The 23,790-nt window shown below is 38.4% G+C and overlaps 1 protein-coding gene across 1 annotated transcript; it reads right to left on the reverse strand.

Moving 5' to 3' along the window:
* Positions 1-3,989: 3,989 nt before the first annotated feature.
* On the reverse strand, positions 3,990-22,751 carry cnih2 (cornichon family AMPA receptor auxiliary protein 2). Its single transcript, XM_084730824.1, has 6 exons — positions 21,231-22,751; positions 16,029-16,097; positions 9,508-9,555; positions 6,523-6,635; positions 6,300-6,443; positions 3,990-5,417 (listed from the first exon to the last, which is right to left on the reverse strand). Exons 1-6 carry the CDS (start codon positions 21,309-21,311, stop codon positions 5,390-5,392), a joined length of 483 nt encoding a protein of 160 aa, XP_084586950.1. The 5' UTR covers positions 21,312-22,751; the 3' UTR covers positions 3,990-5,389.
* Between the last annotated feature and the right edge of the window lie 1,039 nt (positions 22,752-23,790).

Consider the following 23,790-nt stretch of genomic DNA (forward strand, 5'->3'; position numbering starts at 1 on the left):
TGCGTGTGCGTACACTTGCCAATTGTGTATGCCAATCGTGACGTTTCGGGCCCATCAGTTGTAGCCAGTTTCCATGGTAACAGCTCTCTGAGAGCACAGACGTAGGAGAGAGGGGAAAGGAGTTGAGACAATTATTGTGGTGGAGGGTGCTGAAAAAGGAAGAGCCCGGCGGTGATGAGTGTGAAACGGTGTGAACCGTGGGATGAGACCGAACGAGAAACAGATGCACGTGTTGAGAGTTTGAGTGTGTGTGTGTGTGTGTGTGTGCGTGTGTGTATGGCTGCATGTTGCTGTGTGTCCATACCCCGAGATAAGCAGGTGTCACACATAGACCCATTTGGGTTGTCGTCGTCATGACTACATACTTGAAACTGGTATATATGCACTGTATGTCATATGAATTTTAAGACCTGTATTGTGCTGGCAGGCATGTGAAGCAACTTGAATGTGATCTTTCTGTGTTTTGAGTGAGAGCCTCAGAGTGAGTCAACAGGAATCTCTAATACAATTTAGTTTCCATGGTGACAGCGGGGAATGATATGTCCTTTTCAAACAGAGGGAAAACGCCAGCTTGAAGCCTCGCTGCTGCTCTGTTTTCTGTCTGAATCATTATTTAGACAAGTGATAACCTGGCAAACCTTACAGAACCTACAAATGAGTCCCTGAGCCGCCTCAGAGGCACACTCAGCATTTTCTTTTCAAATCAGAAGAAAAGAAAAACTGTTGCTGAGCATAAAAAAATGTCAGAAAATGATGAATGTATTACAGCTGCAGTGACATTTTCATCTCTTGCTTGGTTTTTGTCATGCATCCAGCGCTCTACAATTTGATATCTTTATATTCTGGAGGTAAAGACATTAATGAAAGGCTATTATGCTCTCTGTGCTGCCTCTCCAGCAGAGGCTCTTTTCAGGGGATTCAGTTATTTCAGTGCTTTTTAAGAGGCCGTGTCTGAAACCACTTCTAAATGCAGCTGTTTTTTCCACAGCCTTCCATGTGGCAGTTCTTCTGCACCACTAAGTGTCCTCGCTTATAAATTCCCCTCATCATCATCATCCTCATCCTCAGAGTGATATTTCTCTCTCTAGTGTTGGCAGAGCGTCATGTCTGCATAACTCCTCACAGATGGACAAAATACTGACCCTCAGCAGCAGACAGGAAATAAAAAACTTGCAGACGATCAACAATTTTTTGGCATTAACTGTTTTATTAGAATATGGCATGAGAATCGCTGTTATTAACTGTACATCAGAGTGTAACCTAATAAATATAAAGTAATCCACCAAATTACTGTAGCGTACATTGATGATAAATGTATAAAAGACAGATACAAATAGATATACTTAAATACAGTTTTCTAAAATGCTTTTTGTTTAGAGCAACTACATAATGACATTCAACCGAGCTGTATTTCTCCTGCTTTTCACTCGTGTTCCTGTGCTTTAATTGTGATTGTCCAGACTCGACACGCTCACATTGTTGGCAGAGTTTTGAGGTCTCAGCGTCCTGTGACGATTTGAATGGGAACAACATGTACTGTCTACCGTGTGTCTTCAGGAACACCGACAGACTACAAAAGTTGCTTCAGTCAAGTAAAAAATGTTGCAAATTGGTTGAAATTCAGATCACACAAGCGGTTTGAGCTGCTCCCTCTACAACCCCTCATTAGTACTGAAGTGACATGAAAAGGACTGTGATTGACACAAGAGGTGTGTGTGTGTGTGTGTGTGTGTGTGTGCTCGCTTTTGATGTTGCCGTCCAGGATGTTCTGTCACGTATGGATACGGTTCAGCACATTGTTACAGAACATCTACTGTAGCAGCAGTGAGGACAAAATGTTTCTTAAACTTGAAAATATTCTGTGTTGGAGCTATTATGTGACATTTTAAATGAATAAGAGGAAAGAAGCTTCCTGAAATGAAAAGCATATGCAATGTAGGCGTACTGTCTGAATCAGTCACTACGGATTCATTTTGAAAATCATTTTGAAAGCAATATCTAGTATGTGTCACTTTCTTAAACAGTTTTGGATTGAGAGTGAATTTTTTACTTAGAAGATAAGTCTGGTGAAATACTAGATTTTTCTTATTGTAAACAAATCCTCTGAAAAGACCAGAACCAACAGTGCCTGTGTAGCAAAAGCTTGAAACTCATTCCACTGTGCCAGATTAAGTTAGTCAGAATTTCTGAGTTCCCAGTTGGCATGTTTCAACTGGAACACCCCCCAAAGTCAGATTTCCGACTTGGAAGGTCAGAGGAACCTCACCAAACCCGACCTGAAAACCCAAAATGGCTGCTCTGTGCATCAACAACAGTGATAGCTGATTTTTAGCACGTCTGTCTTTTGTGAGTCAATAAAGCAGCCGTATGCACATCACTGTCAAACGTCTGTCTGTTAACATGTTGCTATGGTGTTTGTATGCAAAAATAATGCATTGTGTGTTGCTATTAAGCACTATTTGCTCCTCAGGTGTGATGTCATTCCAAGCTCCAACTTACAACCTCCCAGGTAAACGCACTGTTACAGGTTCACATTATTATCAACATGGGCATTGTAGTTTATTTGTACTATACACCATCCTGCTGCTGTCAGTACTCATTAGTGTGGCCAACATTAATCCTCTGCTGAAAATAGTCCCCAACAACAAATGTATTATTTTTTTCTGCTTGATATTTCCTAAAAACTGCAGTACACTGCTGCTTTAGGAAATTATTTATAATTTTTTAATATATAATTTTTACAAAATTAAACAATATATTTGTGACCAGTTTTTAAAGAATTATGTCTTAAGTCTTTACGAATGGGTTTAGGATTATCATACTTTGGCGCACCCTAGCTTCTAAAAAACATGACCGTGCCTCATCACGAATAAAGTATTTTATAATAAATTATGTAATTGAGAATATATATTTAAAGGAAGCCAACTCTGCTTTTGAAATAACTCATAAATATAACATCTTTTGAAAGTTTTGTTAATGTTTCCCCCTGACAATCCTGCTAAGTGGTCTGAATCACATACGTCACTTTCATCTGGTGAAATCAAGTGTAGTAATGATGGGCCAGTCAACACATGTAGTGTATGTCATCATCACAGGTTAGTTAATGATGATACTGATTGCTCTGTAGATCAGAAAAGATTCTTAATCAAGATTTAACTCAAGTTTTCACTGTGAAAAATATGGCCCGACCATAAAATACCTGCTTTTATAACAGAGTTTGATTTAACAGCCTGTCCACTTGAAAGACCGCTGGGAAGCACAAACTGCAATCATAACAGAGACAGCGGGGTGAATTTCAACACTGCTCCCCCCTAAGATGTAATGAGATCTGCACCAAACAATACAGATGCCACATACAGTAAAGGGAAGCCAAAAATATTGACAGAAGCATGAACATGTCGTTGGTTCAATTCTTCTCACAGGATTTGTTGTCAATAAATAAACTATATTCTGAATGGCATTGATATCTAATTAATGTTGGTAATAGTTCTATTCTTCAAATTTAAGCGTAATTAAACCTTATATCAATATGCTAACATAAACCCAAACGATCTGTGCAGTATCTAAGCTTTCAGAGGTTATTTTGCTTGTTTAAAAATGAAAAAGAATCTCAAATCTCAGTGGTCATCATCGATCAGTGACACCACTGTTGGATTTTCATGTGAGCTCCTGTTGAAATGTGAATTTTAATTGTATTCATTTTTACTTAATTAGAAACTACTTCAATAGGCTGTGGTATTCAAGATGTTTTTCTCTTAGTGAGTTCCACAGTTTATGTACCAGACATGTCATCATCACCACCATTTACTACACGTGGAGCCGACGTTTGACGTTCTCTGGATCCAAAGTTTCTGATTCTCCACTGATGTTAAAATGACACATTTGAACCGTCACTTATCTACAAACAGATCAAACTAATGAACACGTCATAGCAAAGGCAGCACCAGCTGTGGAAAGGCTTCACTGTTTACAAATCTCGGTAATCAGTGACATTAACATCTTTATGATTGCAGACGTATTGAGATGCCTTCACTGTCTTTACATACATGAAACATTGTCATAGAGTCATTATTGTCTCATCTCTGCCATCCCATTCACTTCTATTACATACACTGAATAACACCGACTGCATCGGTATGTCTCATGAATTATATCACATTGCTAGTTTGCTGATTGCTTTTTGTACATGAGATTTCTAAATTCTACCTCGGATCAGAGAAAAGTTGCTGTGCTAAAATGACTATAGTATAGATGCAGATGAGTAAGAGTAAACTTCACTGAATAGGAATAAGGCGCTCCCTGCACACTAAAAAATACAACAGAACTACTTTTTTTTCTTCTTTTTTTTTCAAGAAAAAAACACTGTGCCAAAATCAAATATGTATTAAAGAAAAATGAAAATAAAGACAAGGCTTCATAATACCTTAGCACGTAGATGAAGACCTTTGTTTTCACCTCTCGTCTAAATTTTGGCACAATGTTTTTTCAGATATAAACTTTTGGCATTATATGTCTGAGCATGAAGCTCTTTGGAAAGCATGAACCTAGCATGTAGCATAAAATACGTCCTTACAGCTATGGACATACTTAGTTTGAACGCACATTACAAGCACTGACCCTTGAAGTCACACTCATGATTAATTCCTTGTTACGATGTGATATTTGACTTTTGGCAGAGGCTGGAGATGTTATGTTGTTCTACGCTGCATCTCCATCCTGGATAAAACTGTTTGTGCTCACAGCAGTCTGTTATTTCCCTGCCAGGCCATCTGCATTCCTTACAGTGCTTTAAAGTTCCCATCTAGGCCTACAGTTTCACCTGTTTCTTGCACTTTTATGTACCTGTACCACAATCGAAGCATTGGTTTGATATTAGAGATGTCTGTCATCTTAAATACATGGAATGATACCAAAACAATCCTGCCTTTAGTACATTGTCAGAGTCAAAGAATACAGACTTAATATTATTTTGTTTTCCAGCCCCTAAAAGTGTTTGGAGGTTCACAGTGAGTTGAGCGACTGGATCAGTAAGAGCAGCATGGGAAAACTCCAGCCCTTCAGGAATATATTGTTATTTCATGTAATGGGTCAAAGGCAACACAAACGCCTGCTGTGTCCTCTCTTTCTCTTTCATTGTCAATCCTTCACAATGTGTCCAGCCATCCGACAGCAGTATCTGGGATAAAGCGAAATAATCGAGCGGAGGCAACACCATTACATTCACATTATCACTCAGATTGGTCTTCATGTTTTGTCCAAGGTTAGACGGTTGAAAACCCAAGCCAGTGATGGGAAGGATACATGGAGAGAGGAAGAGTCGATGTCTCCATTTGTCCCTCTGTGTCGTTCTGTTAGTTTCTTCCTTTTATTTCTCCAGATCTCCTGTCTGTTAGAAGCTCACCAGGGCGTAGACCATACTTCAGCAGGAAATAGACGGTGGAAACAGATGAAAAAAATAGGGAGAAATCAGATAACCAGGTAAACCAATAACAAAACATTTAATTTGATGATGTCATGAAGTGGTGTGGGATCATGAGAGTTCTTATCTTCACTTTATAACAACCACCATAGCTGAAATCATGGCCATGGACGAGGTAACCTTAAAGTTTTATTCATGTTACATTTAGTCACATTTGTATCTGATGTATATTGTGTTGCCCCAGACATTAGTCCATAGAAACTAGTGGCTAGTTAGCAATGACTAGCAGTAATCACACCATTACCTTGAATAAATGGTGGATTTCTTTGCATTTGATCATTGTTGGAAACATCTTGGATAATGTAACTATACAACTCAACAAAATATATAGTAATGTAATTTTTTTAAAATTAATTTTAATGCAAAAATGTTACATAAGATGGGACTATATGCCATTTTTACAGCCTCCCCAGCATCATCTTTTAACTATCTTAACTATCTAACTATCTTAGTTATAGAGGCCAAAACTGTTTTTGTTCCAGGCTGTAATAATGTTTATTTCTGCTGTAACTTTTGGCATTTTAATATGGAGTCTACGGGAAGTGGAACAATAATAATTGTTAATAAGCTGGCTTCGATTTCAGCCCCAGAGGTGAGAGCTGCTCGACTCAGACAAGCCTAACACATAATATATCTAAATACAGGACAGGACAAAAAGTTGACAGAGCACAGAGGAAGAGGACTTATGAAGGGTCCAATGTGCTGCTGTTTTTTTTTGCAAACTTTTACAAGTTCATACAACATCACAACAAATCTGAAAGGCAACACTGAAGTCTAACCAAGTAACAATATAGTGAAAAGATTGTGAATTTACACTTACCTGTAGAGATAATAGAAGAAAGAGAGCAGATAGAAGCCCAGCTTACACCAGGACTCCTTCTGGCAATAATTGAGAATGTCAGCGTTCATCACACTGACAGGATCATACATGACCTCTGACCCATCAGCTGGCCGATGAAAAAATCTGAAAAAAGCAGAGAGGTTTGGCTCACACTCGCATCGGACCAACAGAAACTCATCAGACATCTGTTATGGGACTGTACCTCCACAGATGGTAGAAGAGCAGCGGGATATTTAGGCCAAGTGTGACCCACTCTCCGGCACACATGAACATCAGGCAGAAGAGGCCGTGGATGGAGTACTCCGGTACCACCAACTAACCAGAACAGACACAGGGAAGTCAGGTTACAGGTCTGCATGTTACTGAGAAACTGAAATGATTCAATAATCACGCTGCAACAGCTCCTCGGAAACGCCTGAAGCAGCCATGAGCTGCATGTTGTGCTATAACCTACCAAACCGAAATTACACTGTGAGGCACTTTCACACAGAAGGTGTAAATGTTACTCATGGCTCGCTGCTGCTGCTACGAGTGCAAATATAGTTTCAAACACATGTAGACTGCTTTCTAGATGTTAGCAGAGGTTGATGTAGACGCTTCAGTTTGCACAGATTGCTGGCTTGCTTCCAGACCTCTCAATCTCAATCAACACACCGTGGTGACAACACAAATTAGACATTTTAGCACCTTTTAAGTTAGGAAGTATTCACATTCTTTACTGAGGTAAAAGTACTAATACCACACTGTAAAAAAATCCCCTGTGAATGTTATTATATATTCCAGTAATATGCTGCTATATGTTATATCAATATTGGATTAATCGGGTCATTTCTTGATTTATCAACTGATTGTTTGTTTTGTAAAAATTCTGAAAATAGTGAAATGTCAGTCACAATTACCCAGAGAGCTTCACTTTGCTTTTTCAGTCCAACCAATAGTACAGACCTCAAAATTTGCACTTACATTCCATGACAGTTTTAAGCTGATATGACAAAGTGGCTTGCAAACAGTTGCCTACCTATACATCCAGCTGTGCACCAACTCCTGTGAGAAACATCTGTCTCCATAGCTGCTAAATGTCTCACTATGTTCATGAGCTAGTCGCTAATTTTGCCTCCTGTTTGATGCTGAAACAGCTGCATGCTGCACAAAGGAGTTAGGTGATAATTCTCTGTAGGATCATCAACTGTTGTAAAAATGTTGATTATAGTCTCTTAAAAGAAACTGCAACATTTAAAGAGTAACTGTGATGAAACACGGGTGTTACTGCTGACATTTTTTTTTTACCAAATGTATAAAACCTGGCATTTCATTGAATGAAAATAGCTCAACATGCCACCTGCTGTTTTAAATCATTCTGAACTTTGCAAGGCCAACCGTACGTAGTTTTTTATTAAAAAATAAATATAAAAAAGAAGATTGTTATCACCCTCACAGGTGAGCTGCCCACCATACTCTTCACCCGCCACCCTACCACCCTCCACAGTCCCTTGCTCACTATTTAGCATTTTTAAAAATTACGCCCAGGCTGAGACCTGGAGGTGAAGTTGTGCTTGAACTGCTCCAGGCAACCATTAACAGCCTCCCTGTCCACTGACAATATTGTTGATGGGACAGATAAGTCACCACTTCTTGGCTGAGGGCAAATAACCTCTGGGCTCGGCTGGCGTGAACATAATGACAGACTTGAATAATGAAGCGAAAAAACAAAATGGAAATTTAGTCTGGTTAACAGTGTAGATCGATCACCTTCCTATTTGAAAATTGACTAGGAAACTGATTTTTTTTTGTCTTTTACTGCAACATGTTCCATATTTGAGAGAGTTCTCATGGTTCTAGCAAATTAAGCCCACGTTGAAGGTGAAATTTGTATCTCACTGTATGTTGTCTGCCTTTCCTCAATTCTGTTGATGTTTATTTTACTGAAGAAGAGAGAATACACATTAATCATGTAAATGTGCCAGATTCAGCCATGATGGCTAATGTTCATCTGCAGTCCCTGACAGGTTAATGGCATAAATATATAAAACTATTCAAAGATAACATACAAAAGCACATGAACACAAATAGTAAAACAATGACATAACTATATAACATACAAACATTAAGGATAACATACCGTACAAAAGCACATAAGCACATAGACAATTAGCTGAGGACACAACAACTCCTCTTGATTATGACAGCATGTTTGATTGTCCAGTAACTCCTGTTTTATAGATTTGCAGAAAGAGTTAAGAGATGTGATGTTCCTGAGGCGTGTGTGGGTATGGTGTTCAAGGTTATGTGTTGATCTATAGGAAGACTGACTGTAATAAGATATTTTTTTTTCTATATGGTGTTTTACAGTCCACTCTTTTCATGACACTGGTTTGTTGTCTTGTATTATACAGTTCAAGGTAATCAGAGTTACACAATATCTACACTACAGCAAAGATATTAAACGAATATGTAGCATTTAATTTCTTTTCATATGTATAGTGATGGAGTGGGTATGTATCAGTGGCACTAAGTTCCTTACAATACACTGCTGTGGAAAATAATGAATCAATAAATCAAACTGTCAGTCAGCTGCAAACATCAACAGCCACATACAGCAGGTAAAACTCCAATAACCATATAATTTTCCTCCTTTTGAAGCTACTAGACTTTATGTCCATGACAGCCATTCATTACTGACTAACTGTTCAGTCATTCGATCATAAAAACATTTGTCTTTTCATAGATGTGACACACATTATGGCTCTAATTACGATCTCGGAGCTAACCTTGTAAGATAGCACTGTACTTTGCATGAATACATGGAGCCTAATAATGCAGTTAGCATGTTGACTTCCACGATGATTTAAAACGATGAGTGTAGCATGTGTATTTCTGCTGCTGAGCACTTTCCATCCAACATACACATGTTCAAAATGGCCTCCACAGCATGTCACTTTTCAAGGACACCGAGTTCTCTTTCTGAAAGCCTCCAAAGGTGAAAAAAATCACACAAATAAAACCTGTTATAGTGTTCTCCATGTCTGTGTGCGCAGTGCGGTGATAGTGGGTCTACATGTGAAATGAATCAATGTGCGTCATGGTCCTCACAATGGTTAGAAAGACAAATGGTCATGATTGTCTGAAGTGTCTGTGTTTTTTAGTCATCCACCGGCAGCAGGTGAAAAAGAAATACAGCATTACTCACTCTGCGAAGCAGGTTGCAGATTCTTTCAATGTTGAGAATTCTTTCCCTCTGTGGAGAGCAAATAGAGAAAGTGTGATAAACAGTCTGCACAGTTCTTCGTTCTTTTTTTTTACTAACAGTATCTAACCATGCAAATTCATCTCAAGGCAGAGATAATACATGATGTTTAAGTTTCAAATAAATCAGTTTTGAGTCACATGTTTCTTCTGTCACATTTCACCCGTCAATAAAATGCAAAACCAGACCTGATGAGTACTTTCAAATACAAGCAGGTTACTGCTTTAATACAAATGTCATGGCTATGGCAGACGTACCTGTACAGCACATCTTGATTCTTTCTGTCCTACACTACTATGGCCAAACATACAGACAAAAGAGAGGAGGAAGCTTTTATTTTTAGTTACTACTTTACATTCCAAGAATAAAGTTGAAATGTGGAATATAAAGTTGAACTTTATTTTCAACATTTCTCAACATTTTGACTTTATTTTGACATGGTATTTAAACTTAAGTCTCAACATTTCATTTTAATTGTTGACATTTCAACTTTATTTTCATCATTTCAACTTTATTCTTGAAATTTTGATTTTATTCTTAATTTTTTTTCTCTTGCTCCTCTGATTTATTTTTCTTATGCTTTGTGCTCATACTGAAAGTGCTACTTTATTTTTGATATTTCATTTATTGATATTTCGGCTTGATTCAAGAAAGGCAAAATATATATTTTTTTTGTTTGTTTTAAAAACTCTTTCTCCCTATTTTTTCATCTGTCTCAGTGTGGCCCTAATACTTTGTTGTACAATTCACCTCCACCTCAACCACTGAAAAATAGAATTATCAGCTAATATGATTTAATGAATAATAATTGTCTGTCTAACCAACATCATTTTCTGTCTTATTAAACTCTTAGGTTGTCTCCCATTATGCAGTTCAATATATTTCTGTCATTCAACCAAGCAAGAAAAATAAATTGTGGGTTGTTGAGAAAGCCAGGCTGATTGAAACCGTCCATCAGTACAAAAACACAGCAGCCACAGCTGAAACAATAATTGCAGTGATGTTTGGTGAAGACCTTTTGTAAACCGGGCTGTTTTTGCGTCTCCTGTGAGCCATGAGAGAGAGCTCAATAATCTGTTTTAGGAATGAAAGCCATCCATCTTGTACTGCATCGACTAGCCACCAGTGGCCTTTTATGGTGTTGTTTTATTTGTGTGTCCATTGATTAGCTAGCAAGGCCAATGAGAAGTTTCTCCATCAGCAGCTAAGAAAGCAGGTAAATAAGTACCAACAGTCGGGCAATTAACAGACAGATTACTAATTTTTTTGCTTTCATTTATTTTGCGAAACAAAAACTAAATCTAGTAGATAAGCAGCATTTATATGCTATATCTCTTGTGCTGGGCTTTCAGAGATAGAAGTACATTTACTCAAGTACTATACATAAGTATGATGTTGAAGTGATTGTATTTTATTTGAGTATTTTCATTTTCTGCTACTTTCAACTCCACTACGTTGCAGATGCAAATACTGCACTTTTTACTCGGCTACATTAATCTGATAACTCAAGTCACAAGTTACCTTGCATGTTCACGTTAATAATACATAATCTCATTTGCAAATATTATGATGTAATGTTATAGATTAAAATTTGTGACCCTTCCTGAATCCCACCCCTTCCCACTCTGTGCTCCTTCCCTGTTTCCTGCTCTTACATATGCTATGTGCAAGGCTTGTCTATGTTGAAAAGAAAACTACATTCTGATGCTTAAACGATAACGATGTTGCCAGGGGACCTGTAAAAGTCACATTTTCACATCTTAAGTTCGCTAATGTTAGCAAAATGCTTGCGAGCCAACTAGGTAATCTACATCAATCGTTAGCTACCTAGTGTTCTGCTAGCATTAGCTAGCTAATTAGCATGTCGCTTTTACAGGAAAAGGAGAAAGCTGACGATGGTACAATGTGTTATTCACAGGCTACCCAGCTTCAGCATTAAAGTGATGTATACATTAATGCATGAATAATTATAATCCAAAAAGACAATATTAAAGTATTCTGAAATGGTCATTCTGCACAGTAAGTTTTCTTTTTCTTTTGGTACATGAAGTATATTTTGATACTTAAGTACACGATCTGAGTACATCTTCCACCTAAGCCTTATATTAGCATGTACAAAACATACTGTGCTTGTTTCCTCTGTATTTAGCAAAGCCTCAACTCAAAAGACTCCTACTAATTTTGTGGCATGATGAGGAATCTGTCTTAGCTACAGGATGATTGCTTCCAGTATTGAGGCCCCTGCGATGTCCGTTGCCTTTAGCTGGAGCCACAGGCGGCACCTTTTATTAATCTGTGGACGTTCAAACTCCCCCGGTGACCTGCCCTGAATCTACAGCATCCAGCCTCCAAACCAGACACAGCCTCACTGTTTATTTGCAGTTGTTGGTTTTGGTCTGTGTCATAATCTTCTTTGTGCTTGTTTTGTGCACCACATTCTTCTATGAAACTGAGCTTTAAAAGGGAAAAAACACAGTGCTGGACCCTCCAACTAAGCTACTGTACACTGTATGGTTTATAATTGCACTTATAAATTGTTGTCCTGCAGTAACTGGAGCCTGGAGGCTCCCTGAGGTGCCCCAATTAGTGTCAGGTCCTCCAGTTCACTCTAAATATTTAATTGTCCCAATAAGGAAACCCAACTGAAGACATTAATCAAAGGCAGTGGAGGCATTTCACAATATAGAGCTCACATAAAAGAACTACACTTGCAGGGCAAAGAGTGTTATCAAGTATGTAGTTCAGTTAGTAATCAAAGCAATTATTGTCAGATGATGTATCAGCTAATCATTAAAAAGAAATCATATATCTATATATCTATAGCCACTAAAATTAAAGAAGGCTTGAAAGGAAAGAAATTTCAAGAGCATGACTTTTGTAATTTGTTATTTCATAGAGAAGTACAATATGGCTATTTGGCATGGCACTCAAGAGGAAATAATTAAGCCAATCACAGTGTTTAGTACAATGGCAACATGTCTGTAGTAGAAAAATAATGTAATTTTTAATGTAATAAAGGTTGATATGTTAATAACTGTCCCATAACCTGATACATTTTCTGAACAAATGATGTAATAACAGTTTTTATCCATAATACTAGATTACTGACTGGTTATTAAATTATAAGATAAGTTTTCTTGATTCTGATTGGTCAATTACAGCATTCTAAGGTCTGTTATTTCTGTATAGCAGACTGTCGCTATGAAGAACAGACTGTTGCTATGGACACAGATGACTGGATGACTGGTCATAGCCTCTAAAGGAACAATAAATTCATTGTTAAATCACGAAAATAATTTTACAATTAATATTTTGTGTCAAATTACTGATTTTGTTTGGTAACCATTTAATGAGCAGAATAATGGACGATAGGCAGGTTATTATTGAGAAATGAACCCCTTTCAGGATGAATTAAGACCCCTCAGCTTCACGTCAGGGTCCTACATCACCTCGTCAGGGTTTATTTCTCAGTAATGAAATGCTCACTATACATTCTCCCTTACTTATTACATGGCTTTTGTAAAATCTCTTTCATTGACAAATATTGTCGTTTTCATAGACCATGGCAGTTGAGTGAACACAGAAATAATTGCTGTTTATTTTCCAAGGCTGCTGCCATGTTGTGTGTCTTCTTCTGTTTGTGCAGTTTATTGATTTTTGGGAGACACAGTCAGCATCACATCCTGGCCGGTCATGTTCTTCCTGAACGCACCTGACATGTTGACATCAGTTACGATGACACGTTTAGACAGTTTGTTATCGACTGAAAAAACACCTGCACAGTGTAAGGCAATCCAATATGGCAGCCTGGATAGAAATCCTGCTGTCATGAAGATTGTCATGTTCAATATTTGTTGATACTTTGTCAGAGTAACCAGCTGTCCATCTGTGTCTCAGAAGGGAAAGTAACATGTCCACTCTGAAGTGAACATTCATGACACTGTCTATTGCAGAGTGACTACATTGGGTTGCATTATATTTTACAGGTGTTGCAGTTATTGTGTCCGCCCGCTGGAGCTGGCGTGAAGCCTCCACACTCCCACAGCCGGCTTTCACAGCTTCCTCTCCCACTCCTCATCACCTTGCAGATCAGATGCAGGTTCACATGATGGCTAGAACATTAGCTAACTTGTGAAAAAGACGTTCACAGCTGCTATTAACTCACTGAAGGAAGAATGGCATTTATTCATCACTGACTCATGACAATGTTATTTTATGGTTTGCAAAAGGCTAAGAAAGGAGTATACACTGTGTGCAGAAGCAGCGGTGCAACAGTGGAAGACTAAATATTTGAAATTAATTATATTATCCCTGTAGGTCAAGTATCGTTTGGTGTCAGAACATTTTTACACCTATTCAATTATTTTTTTAGAAAGGCCAGATCTGAAGAAAGGTAATAATACAATACATTTTTTTTTCACAGCTGGAAAAGACACATTATGTCCAAAAGAACAAGGAACCTAGATTATAGATTAGAACTAGATTATAACCTAGATTATAAGTGTCTTGTGTTAATCATCACAATGTTGCACTTACATCTTTTCTCACCCTCCTAAATTTTAATACTGTGTAATAAAATAAGTATCTCCATGTTTAATGCAGACACAACCAGTGAATGGAGTTAATTAGCCTACTAATGAAATGACACATGGGCTTTCGTCTGGCATTTGGTTGTAAGATAAACATGTACTTCTCTGCCAACTCATTGTCAACTTTTATACTATTTTTTTTGTTTGCTTTGCCCCTAATCCCCCTGATAATATAACAAGCAACAAGCAAGAGGGTACATTTTTACACTCAATTGATTTTTTATGTGTTTCATTTATTTATTTTTCATTTCTATGTGTGATCAAAGTGGTCAAAGCGTTTACTGTAAAAATAAAAAAAATATTCCCACTGCTCTGCCTAGGCCACGCCCTTCCGGTGCGCTCCATGGGACCTAAATTCAGAAAAATTCACACATATTTTTTTTCTGAATTTAGGTCCCATGACGTAGGCACTCTAAAGAGATGATGAATCTAATGGAAACTGATTTTAACCTGAATGTTTTGTTTGTGCTTTTATTTCTAACTTTCTTGCTCGTGTGTTAGCTCTCCTTAAGCAGCTGATTATGTTGCGATTTAATTGTAAAAACGGGTGTGAAGTAAAATATCTGTAATCGTCTTTTGTAAGACATCTGGCTGCCAACGTAAACCATAAACCACTAGGGGTCTATCTTACATTAAAACAATAACAAAAATAGTAGTTTGCTGACTCTGTGAAGCAGCATGGGATTGTGGGAGTTGTCTTCTTCTCCTTAAACAACAACCGTAGCTGACGAAAATCTATCTGACGTGATCCAGACCGAAACCATTTTCATGGACGAGGTAATATTAAAGTTTTATTCACATAAAGTTTAGTCATGTTTGTCAACTTTCTTCCTCATTCTGACATAGCCTGTGTTTTCCCAGAGGTTATTTGGATCCCCATTAGCCACTACCAAGGTAGCAACTACTCTTCCTGGGGCTACTTATAGCGACTAGATAACAATAGCTAGTAGGAAATGCTCTGTTACTTAAAATATATGACGAATTTCTCTGGGTTCAACCCTTGCTGGAAACTTTTGGGACAATGTAAGTACACAACTCAACAGAATATGTAAAAGAATTTTAACATTTTAATGTGGAAATGTTATATATTATGGCTTAAAGTGTTGAGAGAAACTCTCATTTGAAGAAATTACTCATACTTTTTTCACACAAATGAAAGACCCAGATTGAGGTCTTTAAAGTGCAGCATTCAGCCCAAGGGCTGCCAACTGAATAGACCTGCTTTAAAGCCTGCGTTGAATTTTCAAATGTGCCTCAAGTTAATAAGATCTTCTTGTTAGAGTGAAGTAAAGCCTTGTATCTACACTTTTATGGTGGCAACAGCACAGTATTTCACTGAATAAACAGGAGCTTCATTTGCATCAGTCTCTTTAATTGATTAAGCCAACGAGCCGCCGTCTTTGTAGAGGCTGATTGCTTCAATCTGCATACAAATGAGTGTTCAAGGCAAATAATGCCTGGATGGATGCTACTGTTGCAATCACCTGGAAGCTTGGATTAGTAGGACTTGTTTTTCAAAGCAGTACAAATATTTGATGTTGATAAATTAATGGAGAGGCTAAATGCAGCTGGATGAAACATTTGAAATGATGCTCGCTTTTCCAGCCCGAATGACACTGTGCTGTGGGTTTCTCATAAATCACTTATTTATAAGCTCCTTATGAGGATCATATGTTTTTTTTTTTTTGAAAAAGTGTAATATTGACTGAAAAACTGAGGGTCATATGCAACATTCCTGGAGTGAAGCCCTCAGTCTGTTCCCAGTCTTTATGTGCAGATCACTGAGGAATCCTCTTGGAACTAAAAAGAAGGGATTTCTGCATGCTCGTGAGGGTTTGATCGTTCTTGAAAGCAGCGAAACAGCAGGGTTCTTACCGCTCTGGTGGGATTGCTCTGATCAATGGGGTTTTTGAAGTCTGTGCGGAGCTCATCAAATGCGATGATCTGAAAAATAACAGACATGTAAGTTTGTTTTCATTTAGTTACCTTTAGAATACCAATGGAAGCACATACTGTGACTGTAATGTATATACTATATCAAATAAAGACATAAATCACAGGCCTCAGCCTGGTGTACTATACTGTTGTACTGAGATTGTAACTTGGAACAGTTTACGGCACATTCATCTTGTACAGCTGCAGCCACATTGTTCACTTTGCCGGAGCACACATGGTGATTAAATGGTGAATGAGTACATGTATAATTACATATGGCCTTCCTCTTTCGCTACACACTGTATATGAGCTCCTATTGTGTTTTTACCATGAGTCATTATGTAGCTTCTTATCTAAGAGATACAATTCTGATTTAAATTCCCCTGTCTAATCACAGTGTTGGTTTGATTGATCTGATATGACTTTTTCCCCCTCAAAAGTTATACATCCATCTCTTTTTTATGAGACCTGATAGTAAAGTTCACATTAGAAATGACAGAATATCCATAGAGACACAGACAGCTGTTGAAGGAGCTCATTTTTAATTCGATGGTTTCATTTGCTGAAACAGATATCTCAGTTTTTATTTATTTTCCTGAATCATGTTTTTTTTTTTTTTGGGTGCACTCCGAGGAACGTTAATCAGATTTTGTCGGTTTGTTTTCATATGATATCTCAAATAAATCATGTTTTTTAATCGTGCACTCAAGGGAATATCAATCAAACTGCTGTTGGTTTATTCATTTCACAAAAGGTGTTTATCTGTGGTTGCAAATGAACTATTTATTTATCTATTCATGATCTGACAGGATTAAAATAATCAGTTCACAACAAAAGTTATGTTAAGAAAACTTTGTGGTAAGACTGCCCTTATAAATTATTTATAAATGGATTGTAATTAGGATATGAATAAGGTTGTAAATACTTTCAAATCATTATAGGCTGTTATAACACAATAGAATAAAAGGGCAACACTGACCCGTTGCTTGTCAAATAGTGAGCTCACATTTATCTTTACTGTTCAGCCTCAGATCTCAGTTTTAATTAAGTTTGTTTTCTCCATCAGCAGCATTTAGACCTGTCAGCTACATCAGACATTTTTTGATAAGTTACTAGCATTTAACCACCGTCAGCAGGTTTCAATGTTCAAAAAGTTTTATTTGACATATCAAATTAGCAGATTCATACACTAAGGCTTTGGCAATATTGAATATGTCAACACTTTACAATAAGAGTAACTGTTTGACACTTATAAGTGATAGTAAGACACTAATGAATGGCGATTGGCTGTATATTCTACAATTTGGCTCCCTTTTGCAAGTTATAAATGTTAGTAACTCATTAGTAAGATTAATTAGTAGTAAGCAATAGAGCCGCACAGAGACATCGTTATCTGTCTTTGTAATTCAACTCATTAAATCCTTTTATTTTCTTACATAATATTCACTGGCAATGCAACTGTTAGCCCTCCAAAGCATCAAGTTGGTTTAATATTTGCACATATTAATAATTTATGGAATATACTTCTACATCTTCATATTGTTATTTTCATCTCTCTCTCAGTCTCTTGTTTTAATCTTTAAACAAACTCAGTTTTATAAACTTAACCCAGCCACCACCTCCCCGATAACTAGGGGACACTGAGCAATAAGAAACTGAAAAACATGTTTTATAAATCAAAAAATTCTGCTTTGCATAATTGCAATGATACTGTATTCATGTTTCTCGACATGTTAATATTATTACCCTTCCATTTAATATGATATCTCTGTTGGTTTATTTCATTTCACGGAAGCTGCTTATCCATTGTTGCAAATGAACTCTTCATTTATTTATTCATGATCTGGCAGGATTCAAATATTAAATGTTATATTTGGGAAAAGTTGGTTATATCCAATAACATACACAACTTAAAACGTCTGCTTTATTGAGTGGAGGTCTATATAAAACTTTACATAATTTTGTATGTTTGGCCTTTTTTAGTAGATATTAAAATATATATAATATACTGAAAGACCAGTGTGTAGGATTTGCATAGGACATCTGACGGTGAGCTTGCAGACTGCAAACCCCTCGTCTCACTCTCCTCTTCCAAGTGTGTAGGAGAATTTATGGTGGCCGTGAAACTCATGAGAAAATCAAAGGGCCGCATCTAGAGCCAGTGTTTGGTTTGATTTTTATTTTCAGGTGATTATACACTGATGAAAAGATACTTATGAATATTTTATTCCGTTTGTGCTATATCCTGCCAATGTATCCCTGTAAAACCTACACACTGAACCTTTAAATAGAGGACTCTATTGAGAAAACAATGTCACTGTCACTATGCAGATAGCTCTCTAACTGCTCCCTGTGGGGTAAGTATGAGTGATCATTTTTCTCACCAGCACCCAGATTAATAGCTCTATAAAAGCAATAATAATAATTCTCACTGTAAAGGCCACCTGCTGAGCTTATCATCACTTCAGCGTTTAAATAGCAAAGCTTCACTTTGACGGCTCATTGAAAAGCAATAAAACGCAGACATTTTTTGCAGATAAGTGAGCATCTGACTGATAACATGAAAACAGAACAATCTGTTTGAAAAAGAAAACAGGTCTGGTGGTCATTTCCTCCATACGAGTCTATACGGTTCTCCCTTGCCTTCTTTCACACTGTTGTAAACAGATGCAGTTTCCATGGCGACATGGTGAGCCCCTCAGCGGGCTCCATGGTTACTATAGCAGTGAACAAATGCTCTGATTGGTTGAGAGCCGCATAGAATTGGGGTGCTGTGCCCGTGGGTGGAGACAGACTGGGGGAAGGGGTGAACAGAATCAGTTTGATAAGCGTTTCAATCATATGGTTGAGTGCTGAGCCAGGCGCACGCTTCTCCCCGTCTCTTTCACACACAGACACACTGACTGACTCATATGTAGTCTCACCCACTTAGTCAACTGGTACGTTAGTCATTTCAAGTCTTATATTCATAATGATATGTTCTGTGTTTCACATTATTCAGCCTCCGGGGATCGAATGTTAAAGGTGTGAGATCAAAGCAGAGTGTTTGTTGAGTCTGCACTTGTGTAACCAGCAAACCGAGTGTACCGGTGTCCAGCGATATCTGTGCAAATTCCACTCAAAATGCCGCAGGCAGACAGATTCACAACAGTCTGGCAGTGAAATTTATGATCAGTGTGTTTTTCCGCCTCCCTGTTCTCATTTCGTGCAGTTTCCTGAAGCCTGAACACCTTGTTTGAGGAGCTGTTTGCTGTCAGTTCTCTGGGATCACAGGTTGCTTTAATGTGGAGGGATGGAGCTGGTTTAAAGCTGTCCTTTTGTTGAGTGTGTAAGGGTCAGAACAGCTCCAGTTAATTATAGGGGAGACTGGGGAGTGTTGTAACACTGGGTTAGTTGTAAAACTGTCAGCTTTACCAGTTGGAAAATGGCTGCAGTGATGTCCTAATATCATACACTCCTATTTCATTTTTGAGCTCACAGGATTAGTGGCACATCTCTGTGAGCAACATTGTACACCGAAACAGAAAGTCAAGATTCTTTTTTTTTTTTTTAGTTACTCCAAAAACTCCATTACTGATGGAGAGTACCAGCAGCAACAAGCTTTCTTTCTCTAGTTTAATTTTGATGCTTTGATGCTTTGGATTCATGGTAACTTCAGGCACACATGCTAAAACAGTTAGCTATGAAATGGCTGCTGGTGGAGGGGATAGTTGTAAAAATGAAAATGAGAATCTTTGCATTGTGTGTTTGGAACACAAAGCAAACCATGGTCTAAAGACCTGAAAAGATTTTGTAAATTAGCTCAGTAACATAAGAAAAACCTCCTACACCTCCAGTCCAGTAGGTGGCAGTAAGAAGAAGACCAAATTTGTACAACAACGATCAGACCATACAAAAGGAAAGGCAGGCAGGCAGGCAGACATCATCACTTGTGCAACAGGTAGCCTGTTAGCATAGAGGACATTCAAGTTCTGGTGCTGTCAATCGATGATTTATTGCTTTGCAAATGGAATCACAGAATCAACAAAGTGAATTCAAAATGCATAAAATGCTCGATGGATTTTACACATCATTACAGAGATGAGCATAAAATGATCAATAAGGCCTGGACTTCACCACTGGTCCATCAATGTCTTGCAGTACAATGAACAAAAAACAGTCAGCTTGCAGCTGCAGATCTTTAAACATGGCGGCTCAACCCCAAAGTTCCTCAACCTTTGGAAATTACTACCTTCTGAGCAGGACCTTTTTGGGGGGTAGAACAATTACCCCTGAACTTAATTTAGACCCTGGTTCCTGCAGTCAAAATGTGCAGAGTTTCTTCAAAGGTCCTCAGTTTCTGGATAAAGTTCCTGCGGTTGAAATGCATTCATTGTCAGTTCTGGGCCCTCAAAACCTGCACCCCAGGAGCAGCCACCTGCATTTTCTTTCATAAATTGGATCAAATTACCTCTCATTGTCACATCTGTTAGTGTAACAACAGTAGTTGGGTAGTTTGTAACCACAGAAAAACAAAAAACACTGTGTTTGTGATGCTAAAATAAAAAGTGTTTTTAACATCCCTGGTCTCCCCTACTAGTGATAAACCAGCATATAAGCAGGTCACTTAAAGTAACTGTATGGAAATAGAAAGAAAAATCTGACAAATTTTGACTTAACATCCTGTCGTTTCCAGGCTCAGACATTTCCTGCAACTCTGCAATCCAATGTGCTGAAAAATTCATCACTATCAAGCTGATTATGTCTTCTCTAGATGTTTGAAACGAAAGAGAACAAAGTGTCACTTGGTGGCTTTTAAGAGGCAATTGAAAATGTCAGTCACACATAAGTACAATTACTCTGAGGCTTTCTTTATGCTGACACATTTATGCATGTCATTACCTCTGGAGGACCTGAGCGAGGTGTGTGTGTGTGTGTGTGTGTGTGTGCTGTGTTCCTGTCAGTGCTGTGCTGTACAACTAACTGTGTGTAGGTGGATGTGTTTGTCTGCCTGCGTGGGACGGACGGAGCGTGGACGTTCACAGGCCCTACATGTGCATCATTTCAGTGTGCAGTGTGTGTGTGTGTGTGTGTGTGTGTGTGTGTGTGTGTGTGTGTGTGTGTGTGTGTGCAGTTGTCTCCAGCGTGCACGGTGCCACTCACCTGCCATATGACAAAGAAGATGAGAGCAGCGCACAGCACCAAGGTGAGCATGTAGCAGAAGGCCGCAAAGGTGAACGCCATGGCTGAGCCAGCCAGCCTGACGACGAGCTGGGTCGAGAGAGAGAAAGGGAACGCTTCCCCCTGCTCTCTGCCTCTCTGGTGGCTTACTGCCCACTCTCCCTCCTTCTTTTTACTGGAGGTTACTGTCTGTTTTCTCCTCTCAGACGCGAGCTGAGGCTGTGCCGTCCAGGTAGGTAAAGCACTCAGTTTTAGTAACAATCAATAATCAGCTTGAGCAGTTGCTTCCACTCTTTGTCTCTTCTTGTATCTCTCGCGGCAGGACGACCCCCCTTTTCTGGCTTTGATTTAGGAAGCACTTATACGTCTGCTCACAGCCACAGTTGTCTGTTGTTGGCCTGATGCTCCTCTTTTTCAGTCTCTGACAGGCAAAATGTCTGTCTCCTCCTCCTCCTTCTCCATGTAGTTTCTCTTTAGACAAAGCCTACACATTTTTTTTTCTCTCTCCCTCACAGTAACGCAAACCACAAAGTGTCTGACTTGACACGCTGACAACAGAAGCACAGGATTCTTGTCGATACTGAGCACAGCACAGGATTATTGTCTAAGACGGTTATGGCTTGTGATACTTCAGTAGTTTGTCGTACTGTATGGCTTTTCAGTTCATCTGTTGCTCTAAATCAAGAACACCATTAGTGACGCATATTTCTAAATCATATTTAACACATTTGAGTTATTTACAGAGACAGTCTCTTGATGTATTCTTTAATTTATTACTAAATTTTAAAGTAATGATTTACCTGCACATAAATCCGATCACGTGCTGAAGATATTGCTTTGGATATCTGACATTATTTATGTTCTGACAAAGCAAATTACTGGCTGCCACTGTTGATTTTTGCAATAAAATAACACAAGCCAGCAAATATTGGAATCAGGTTCGAAATGAAGCAGCTATATAACATCACAATGCCAAAATCACACATCCAAGTGGACTTACAAACACATTAGTTTCAGTTAGCATGGATCAATATCTTGACTGGTCTTAATATCGAGTAGAGAATACCTGCGTCTGGCTGGAGACGTGTCTGCCACTGAACAGTCCACTCTGTCCTCGTCTCTGTCAATTTGGGTCGGCAGCATGTCAGAATTCTCTGCTCTGCATCTTTCCCTCCTCAGACGCATCCCTCAGATTTCCCCCAAAACATTTAGACTTGTCTTTTGCTGGCGTGCAGGGTCAATTATTCAAATCTGAGGAGGGAAAAAAGGGGGAAATTTTAAAACAGAAACCTGCAGAAACATCTACATGTTTAGTCAGATTTACTCTGATTCTTAAATCACTCCAGTAGTTAAGCAGAAATCTCCACAGCCCTCAGAAGTCATAAGTTAATTAGTCCACCTTTCTCCCCCTTTCCTTCTTTCTTTGCTTTCTAAAGTCTCCTGTCTTTTTTATCTCTTCCACCTGAATGTGTTTCCTGAGTCTACTGTCTCTGTCTGTCTCTTCCTCTATTTCTTAGACTGCGAGAGAAATATTTCTATCACGCTTGATGTTATAATGGTCAACCAATAGCATCGCTCCGTCTCCCTCCCTCTCTTATTTGCTCTCTCCCCTCCTCTTTCTCTCCTCCTCCCTGTCTGTCAGTCTCCCTCTCTCTTGCATTTATACATTTCCATAATCCCTCGTTCCCCAGAGAGTGATGAGGGGGCAGGGCAGACTGCAAATGTTTTTTTTTTTCCTTTTGTCTGCATCTCTCTTTCTCTCGCTCTTTCCATCTCTCTCCCTTGTTCCCTTCTTCCCTTTCAGTCATCCGTCATCTCATGAAATGTAAGTCTGATTCTTAGAGGGTGCTGCTCTCAATCACCTGTCATTTCTTTCAATTCTCTGCTCTATTAGCTTTTCACTCAACGTCTATTAAATAGCTCAATTTCACTCTTTGTTCCTTCTCGTTTTTGGATTTTTCACCCTTATGATTGAACTGGTTTTAGAAACCAGGGATCTTTTGTTAAAAGCATTCAGTATTATTACTGATCTCTACAGTGTATATCTGACAAAATCTGTAAGGATCATCTGCATCACAAAACCACAAACAAACACTATGTTACTTCACCAATAAATGTACTTCAGCCCTGTGTCACTGTCATACCTTCCTGCTGTTAAACAAAAAGTCAGAACAGAGGTGATGTGATGATGTAATCCAGATGTTCTCAACCTTTTTGTTTGCTCCAACATACCTCCAGTCCTATCAGATAAGCTCAAATATCCTTCATCGACACCACCTGTTATATTAGAGCTATGTTCTTTAATGGCTCTTGAACACTATCAGATAAGGTGAACACTGGGACAATATTTTTTTTTAAATCAACTAAATTATCAAAGTCTGAAAGCTTGCACTCATACTACAACCAGGAATGGCTGAAGCTGAGCATTTCATCCATTTATCTCTTATTTTCATTTAACTATTTCATCTGTTTGTCCTTGGCAAACTATCTCAGCTCTCCATTATTTTTAGTTAACTAGGTCAGCCATTTATTCAGTACTTTT

The sequence above is a fragment of the Lutjanus erythropterus genome, chromosome 11 (assembly GCF_056507025.1).
Source record: "Lutjanus erythropterus isolate fLutEry1 chromosome 11, fLutEry1.hap2, whole genome shotgun sequence".
Taxonomy (NCBI): domain Eukaryota; kingdom Metazoa; phylum Chordata; class Actinopteri; order Lutjaniformes; family Lutjanidae; genus Lutjanus; species Lutjanus erythropterus.

Bases quoted from the DNA above. Each gene is read 5' to 3' on its own strand.
- cnih2 (XM_084730824.1), bottom strand. From the start codon at position 21,311: ATGGCGTTCACCTTTGCGGCCTTCTGCTACATGCTCACCTTGGTGCTG. The intron at 9,556-16,028 runs GTAAGAACCCTG...TGCTCTCCACAG, and splicing joins AGAGCAATCCCACCAGAGCG to AGGGAAAGAATTCTCAACAT. The intron at 6,444-6,522 runs GTACAGTCCCAT...TGCTTTTTTCAG, and splicing joins CTCTTCTACCATCTGTGGAG to ATTTTTTCATCGGCCAGCTG.